At 40.4% G+C, this 8,659-nt stretch overlaps 1 protein-coding gene across 1 annotated transcript in view; it reads right to left on the bottom strand.

Moving 5' to 3' along the window:
• Positions 1-8,429, bottom strand: part of Slc25a21 (solute carrier family 25 member 21) — a 200,518-nt gene extending 192,089 nt beyond the window's left edge. The window contains exon 1 of the mRNA XM_005343710.3: positions 8,393-8,429. Within this exon, the coding sequence (XP_005343767.1) occupies positions 8,393-8,421 (29 nt within the window). The 5' untranslated portion in view covers positions 8,422-8,429. The remainder of the gene's footprint in view (positions 1-8,392) is intronic.
• Between the last annotated feature and the right edge of the window lie 230 nt (positions 8,430-8,659).

Here is an 8,659-nt window from a genome sequence, read left to right as displayed (position 1 = left end):
GAAGAAGAAGAAGAAGAAGAAGAAGAAGAAGAAGAAGAAGAAGAAGAAGAAGAAGAAGAAGAAGAAGAAGAAGAAGAAGAAAAGGAGGAATAGGAGGAGGAGGAGGAGGAGGAGGAGGAGGAGGAAGAATCTCAAGCAATTCTTTCTTCTTGAGGTCCAATCATTTATTTCTCTCTCTAGGACTAAGAACAAAACAAAGAGGCCGGGCGGTGGTGGCGCACACACCTTTAATCCCAGCACTCGGGAGGCAGAGGCAGGCAGATCTCTGTGAGTTCGAGGCCAGCCTGGTCTACAAGAGTTAGTTCCAGGACAGGAACCAAAAGCTACGGAGAAACCCTGTCTCGAAAATCCAAAAAAAAAAATGAACAAAACAAAGAGATGGAAACCACAACCTCCTTGCACTGTGATGCCCACAAATTCTTGCAGCTTTTAAATGATGCTCTTTTATTTTTTTTTTTTTAGATACAAATTATTCTGGTTAGTCATATGTTAACTTTACAAACTAGAGTCACTCTAGGAGAAGGACCTATGATTGAGAAACCCTTTCTGCCAGACTGACCTGTCTGTGGGGCACTTTCTTAGTTGCTAATGCTGTGGGAGGACCCAGGCCTTTGTAAGCAGTGCTATCTCTAGGCGGTTGGGTCTAAGATGTATAAGAGAGGTAGATGAGCAAGCCAGAAGAAGTGAGCCAGTAAGCTGCCTTCCCCATTGTCCTAATTTCAGTTCTTTCCTCCAAGATCTTGCCTTGAGTTTCTACCCTGGCTTTCCAGAGGACAGGCTTTAACTTGTAAGCCAAATAAACCCATTCTTCTCCAGGTTGTTTTTGTTCATGGTGTTTATCACATCAATAGGAAGCAAACTAAGGCACAAACCTACAAATACATATGCAGTCCTCCCCCATGCCACCTTGGACTTTGTTTAGTTGCCCGTTGTCAACCTATTCTAAGAGAGTGTGTTCCTATGAAGGAATCATAGGGCTTCCTATTTCCCTGATTGTACCTAATTCCACAACGTGCTTTATATACCCCATGCTGATGAACTGATATTGCAGCGTGAACCTCAATGTAAAATGGGTATCAGATTTAATGACCTGGAGTAGAAAAGGAGTAGAAAACATTTCATTAGTAATTTTTCTATTGATATGCTATTAAAGCAGTGGTTTAAACATGGGTTTGATAAGATATATTATTAATATTAATTTTATCTACCGTTTTTGCTTTCTTCAAGTGTGCCTCTTAGAAAATTTAGAGTCACACACGAGTCCTATGGTTTAGTCCCACCGTCTTACGCTGTTCCAGGTGAACTCAGCATCTTGCCTCCCATAGCAGAGTTTGTTGCTTGTGCACCTTTAGCACCTCCAGTCTCTCTCTTGACATAGTCAATCTACTTCTTATTATACACCCAAAGGAAAAGTCCTCACCTCATTTTAACATTTTGATGTCTGCAACTCTACCACAGGCTCAAAATGTTCCTAACCACCATGTTGTTCCCTCTTTTATTTTAATAGATTTTTTTTTACTTCCTTCCTCTCCCATGAAATCTTACATTTTTCAACAAAGACAATACATCTGCCTATTATTAACTTTCTAAACATTCCAGGTTGGTCACATAGTTGGTGGTGTTATTTCTGATTATTAATGAGCACAATTTTATTCTTTCATTCAACAGCATTCATTGGACACCTCCTGGAGGTCAGGTGCTGTGACAGTCTTTGGGGATACATAATAATGTCAGCACCCAGCCCTAAGATGATGTGTGGAATGACATCAGTAGGAACATATGCACTAAACCAATGTTCGCCTGCCCCCAGACCCAGGAGGATTCTCTGCTTGCAAACTCCTTCTGTGGAAGGATTTAAATGCAGTGCTCATATAACACACACTTTCCGGCTTGGAACTTGAAACCACTTGACTCCGTATTAAACATTTCCCCCTCTCCTATACATTGTATATTGCCTTATGTTTCCCTGGCTACCCCCAAAACTTCATTTGTCTTCATATAGTCCCTTTCTTTGTTAACCTAGAATTAAACACTATGGGCTTCCCTTGAGCAGAATAAGCTGCTTTCTATATAAAGGAAGTACTACAATGCCTGACTACCTCTCCATGAAAGAGTTATTAAGTATCATCTTTTTAGCTATGAGTTCGGTTCAACATGCTGGATTGAAAATCCATGTTTGTTTTTAGCGTTCTTCAAAGCTTCCTAAAATGAATCTGTGTGGCCCTTGTGCATATGCGTGCTGTTGCAGGCTCCGTGTTTGTATGTCAGTCAGGCTCCTTGTGTCTAACTGATCCTACTTCCTTACAGACACCCACCACCTGTGGCTCTTATAATCTTCCTGCCTCCTCTTCCATGTAGATCCCTGAGCCTTGAGGGGTAGAGTTTGATGAAAACAATCCCATTTAAGGGTGAATGCCCTAACATATCTCTCTGCACATTGTCCTGTGTGATTCTCTGTGTTAATTAACACTTATGTGAGACTAAGCTTCTCTGATGAAGGTTGAGCAATACTTTGTGGGTATAGCAATATGTCATTAGGAGTCATTTTATTGTTATGTTCCTTTATCAGATTAATAGTAATAGATTCTCCTTGAGGAACTATGGCCTATCTAGGCTCAGGTTATTAGTCATTTTAGCAGTGTCAGGTTTGGGCTCCAACTCAAGGAGTTCCCTAAGTCCAAACAAAAAGCAATTGGTTACACCCATAACGTCTGCGTCATGATTGCACCAGGGTATCTTGCAAATGCAGGTTGCTGATATAGGTCGCAGGATTTATAGCTGGGTGATATTGGTGATTAATGTTTTCCTTTGGAGGCACGCAAAGGAATTTCTAGCACTAGGAATATTAGTCAGTAGGGGTGAAGCTTTTAGTTGTACATCAGTTTGATTTCTCCATGTTTAATGACATAGCTGTATCTTCAAAAATAGGGTCTTACCATTTAATCTGCACAGGTTCAAAACATACAAAGTCCTAGCAAGGAGAAGAGAAGTGGACACACAGCCGCACCTCTAAACAATAAAGTATTTATACTTGATACCTTCTGAGAAAGGAAAAAAATCATTTTTTTTCCAGTGGAGTGCCACTGGGTTTATCAACCAAACTCAAGGGCAGGCCCTCTGCTCAGGAGTCATTGGTCAACACAAAACAGACTTCGTGTTTTTGTGTAAAGGTTTTGTTTTGGTAATTTTGATTATTTGTTTGATTTCCTTATGACAGAGAGAGAGAGAGAGAGAGAGAGAGAGAGAGAGAGAGAGAGAGAGAGAGAATGAGAATGAAGTTGAATGGGGAGGGGGTGGGAACTCCTTAGAGGAGTTGTAGTGGAAATAATTCAATCAAATATATTGTATGAAGAAAACTTGTGAATAAAAAATAAGCATGCGGAAGTGACAGCCATATTCCGGTTCTATTTGTTCAGATCTATTTCTTAGTTTTGCCTTGTTCCTGTTAAAATACGGAAGAATTTATCCCTGTAAAGCTTCTGTACTCCCAGTATGCCATGAGTCAACAAGAAGGTGCAGTGGCAGGTGGGGAATAAAAGTGGTAAGAAGAAAGAAACCAAAGGTCCAGCCTCACCCGCCCCCTGCCTCCAGCCCCACTCCTGTTTGCCTTGCACAGAGGCTCTATTGGTGGCTGTTTCTCTTCTGAGGCTTCATCTCCACTAGACAGGTCAGCCACCTTGATGACCAGGGTGATTGTACCACCTCCCCCCTTTGTCTAGCCAATCTGGGGTTGTGGCTCTACTGCTAATCTCTGGGTTGCCTCACAGATCCTACTGGATCCTACACAGGTCTAGAATCTGAGTAACTAATTCCTTGCATTAAAACCCCTTTGTTTTGGATGCTCAGAGTGGGCGTATTCCTCTGGTTGGGCTCTGACTAATGTCGTTAGTAGAAGAATTATAAATGAGTGCAAACCCTTAAGGACAAATAAGATAGAGCCGGAAATCGCTGTAGTTGAGCAACACATTTTGTACAACAGAAATGGATGGAGGAAACAGATGGAGGAGGTATTAGCAGAACAGAGAAGGCCACACCCAAGGTACCGAAGCAGGGAGACACCAGCAAAGGGCCTTGGGAGCACTTTGGAAAATCAGAAACCATGGATGGTATTAAATGGGACTGGAAAAAAAATGAGTTTTTCTTGGAAGTGTATATATGTCTCCTTGCTCACCTCACTGAGCACCTTGATTTGCATGGATGTGCAGCTATATAATTCCAATCACCACTTTCATTGGAAGTGGCGGTCCCCCTACACACCCCGTCTGTCTGTCTGTCTGTCTGTCTGTCTGTCTGAGTCTCTCCTTCATTTAAGGATAAGAATCATATGGAATTTGAAGCCTTCCCCAGTCCAGTATAAACTGCACCATACCTAATTATATATCGGCGGAGACCTTATTTCCAAAGATCACCTTTTGAGATTCCATGAAGGACACAGACGGAAACATTATTGAAGCAGATGCAATTGGGAAAAGCATAGTGTTTGGAAATGTGTGGATTTTCAAAGAAGCAGCTGAAAGACAAAGGTGTTTTTACATCTGGAAAGGGATGTGTAAGTGTATATGTTTCTTTGTATGAGACTGGGAATGGACAGCAATCCCTGCAGCATATTAGCCCTCAGGTCCTCCCCCATCAAAGGGGAGGACCATACTTCTACTGGTTGGCTAGGTGTGACCAAATGAGTAGTTCTGAACCGTAAGTCTCAGTGGATACAGCATGACACTATTGAGTTCTACACTTTCTGCCACATGGAGGGGAAAGCACACGGAAGCAGAGTCTGTCAGCCTGAATGACTTCAGTGAGCACTGTGTGCCATTAGTGAGTCCTTCATGAATGGAGTTAATGTCCTTAGAACAGTGACTCTGAGGTAGTATCTTGCTTATTTCACAGTGTGAGCTGAGCACCCAGTGAGAAGGTCTGTAAATGAGGAAACAGGCTTTCACCAGGTACCACATACGGAACCTGTGGGGAAAAGAAATTTGTAGGAGCCAGTTCCCATAACTGAAAGATTTCTTCTGATGACAAGGACCCAGTTTGTGGCATTTAATTACAGCAGTATACACGGACTATGGTATCTACTCACGTTAGATATGGGGGAGGGGTGTGTGTGTGAGAAAAGGTTTCTTTGCTATAATCTCCCGAGATCCAGGCTTGCTACAACCTAATCTATCTTGACTGACATAAGAGAGTATCATTTGAATTTTATACAGTGCACTCTTACGGTTTTGATGAATCAAAAAGTGAATGAGACTTACTTAAGAAATAAGACACAAAACCCCCAGGCACTGGCTATTTCAGCACCGCTTTGCAATGGTGTGTCCTTGGGCAGTGAACACTGGGTTGCTACAGCCCACGCCATTGTTTCCAGGATTGTTGAAACAGGAGCGGCGGGGTTGCGTCCCCAGCATCCCAGCCACCTGGCTAGCTTATGCCCCGAAATAATTACACGGACACTATATTCTTTTAATCACTGCTTGGCCATTTCTATCTAGCCTCTTCTAGGCTAACTCTCGCACCTGGACTAGCCCATCTCTAATCATGTGGCCCCAGGCATCTCCCTCTTTTCCTCCTCGTTCTCTCTTCTCTTCCTTGAGTCTGGATTCCTCCTTCTACTTATTCTCTCTGCCTACAGCCCTGCCTATCCTCTACTGCCTCATTATTGGTCACTCAGCTTTTTATTAGACTAATCAGGTGCCTTAGGCAGGCAAGGGCAAACAGCAACACATCTTTACATAATTAAACAGATTAAGCACAAACAAAAGCAACACACCTTTACATAGTTAAAGTAATATTTCACAACAGGCATATGACCAATCCCAATTAATGAATATTATTTTCATGGAAGTATTGCTATATAGCACAGAATGTGAAGGTTACATACAAATAACTATACACATATACATATATACTTGTATATATGTATATAGTTACTTGTATATATGTATTTCAAGCAATGCAAAATTTAAATTCCATCTAAGGAAATGAGATGGCTTTTAAAGTTGGTGTTGATGAGATTCTTCACAGGGCCTCATATTGGGAGATTCATGAAAGTGTGGTTAGCCTGGAACCTGAGTGTTAGATAGTAAATATACACTTATTGAGAAGATGAATAAGGACTGTGGGAATGCCTGAGTGATTCTAATTTTAGCATCATGCTTTATTTAAATTGTTCTTATTTTTCGTCTAAACTTATTCAAACATTAAAATATTATGCTTTAAAGCCGGGCGGTGGTGGCACACGCCTTTAATCCCAGCACTCAGGAGGTAGAGGCAGGTGGATCTCTGGGAGTTCGAGGCCAGCCTGGTCTACAAGAGCTAGTTCCAGGACAGGCACCAAAGCTACAGAGAAATCCTGTCTCGAAAAACCAAAAAAAAAATATGCTTTATAAAAAAGAAAATGTATTCTTCAGTAAGACTAACAGTAATATTCTGGCTTTTCATAGACTGTCAGAACAAACTAAGGACAGTAGAGTTTGCCTTCTCTTCCTGGAACCCTTAAGGAAATGGTCTAGAGGTCAATGTCTAGCATTTGAGTTAAAACATGTGATTTTCTTCTTTTGTTTTATTTTAATGACTTGGAACTGTTGAACATTTGTGTTCTGCTCTAATTCAAATGTTGGCACTGCAACCACCAATGTGGTGATATTTGAAAGTGCACAATGAGAGGTGATAGGTTCACATGCATTCTAAGTGTTGAATCCCCCTTGATGGAATTAGTGACTTTACAAGAAAACTAAGAGACTACAGAGCTTTTCTGAGTAGGAATACCACATTTGCAATCCAAGAAGAGGGCTTGCAATAAGAACGGAGCAAATCCCAACCTTGATTTTGAGCTTTTTAGCTTCCAAGACTGTAAGAAATAAATGTCTTTTGGTTAAGCTGTGGTATTTTACTATGCCAGCTTTGGGGTTCAGTCACAGTCACATCTTATTTCCAACTATAAACGTGTTGTTATTTATACGTAAAAGTCGTTTTCCTTTGCTTTCATCAACTACCCACTAATTCTCCAGGGGCTGGCAAGATGGCTTAGTGGGGGAGGGTACCTGCCACTAAGACGATGACCTGACTTTGATTCTTGGATCTCACATAAAGAGAACCTAGTCCCATAAATTGTCCTCCGAGTTCCAGATACACACACATGCACACATACACACACATGCACACACACACATACTGCACATGCACACATACACACACATGCACACAAACACACACATATAAAGTTAAGAAAATTTGAATTTAGAGGACCCTTTAGATAAAATAAATACAATGGCCAAACTCATCAGTTTCTGACTGAGGGATCAATGATTTGTTAAATTACAGAATTAGTATCGCAACACTTGCTAATAGGTTCCAACATAAGCTGGTGTTCTTAAGTTTTATATAATGCAAGTATATGCAAATATTCACTATACACCAAAAACTTCTAATTTCAAAAAATAAAGATGAATAATTTAGTCATAGATTAAACTTTTTAAGATGTGCTCTTATTTTCCCCAGGGAAGAAGAGCTTACTAGTTGGCTATCCAATACTAAATGGTCATTCTAAAAACATGCACACAAGAATCATTTATACAGCTCAAGAAAGTTGTATTTATGCATTCAGGAACACACACACACACACACACACACACACACACACACACACACGATTGAAGAAAAAGCCCATGAATTTGAAAGTTACCATGATGGAGTAGTGCATAGGGGACTTTGGAGGGGGAAAGTGAAGGGGAAAATGATAAAATTATATTATGAGCTCAAAAAATAGAAAGAAAACATTTTAAAGAAAAGACCCACCTTCCCAAAATGCTCTACAGTGATCATCAACCTCACAGCCTTATTATTCTTAGGTTTTGCTGTTTTACTTTGCTTTCATTCTTGATGGATAGATTTGACACATTGTTCTAGGTTTTCTCTTTCCTTATAAAGAGAAGTATCTTCATAAAAAGGAGGCATTTGCATTGGCAAAGTGTTATAGGAATTAAATCTTTAACCGTCATTTAAAAAGCTCACCTGAAGTGAAAATTCTGACTACTAGGTCTGTTATGTGCCATGCCAAATGAAAAGCTGCTGTCATAATTCACTAGATAATTTTTAGTTTTTATACCAATTTGATAAATTTACCTCATGTACCAGCACACCACAAATCATACCTTCCACTTGCCAAGTGACAGCGGTAAACACTGCACACCTTCAGACGACCTTTCTCCTAAGATGCTTCTCACTGTTCACATTTTATATGTAAAATGGTACTTTCTTTAAAAAGCAAATTTAAATGCCATTATAGGGAGAAGCTACCGGCCTGGGACAAGTTCTAGCATTTAGTGTTCTGACAGATCTTAACTTGGACATCAGCCAAGGTCAATAAAACTTGTTCATGCAGAACCAACCTTACCTGGTTTTCACCACGTCAAGAGGTTGCATCAGGCAAATTTCTATAAGACCTGAAAGATGATAAAGAAAATGGCAATGAATTCATGGATACCTATTGATTCCCCAAATTTATAATTAAAATAAAGAATTTAGATGGAAGGGGAGTGGATCTGGAGGATGGGGAGGTGGCAGGGAGCTAGAAGGAGGAAGGGAAAACTGATTGAGATGAATTATATGGGAGAAGAATCTGTTTTCAATAAATAACAACAACAACAACAACAATAATAAA

This window comes from Microtus ochrogaster, chromosome 1 (genome assembly GCF_000317375.1).
Source record: "Microtus ochrogaster isolate Prairie Vole_2 chromosome 1, MicOch1.0, whole genome shotgun sequence".
NCBI classification, from domain to species: Eukaryota; Metazoa; Chordata; class Mammalia; order Rodentia; family Cricetidae; genus Microtus; species Microtus ochrogaster.
Note: the sequence above shows the minus strand (reverse complement) of the source record. Positions and strands in the feature narration are given on the sequence as shown.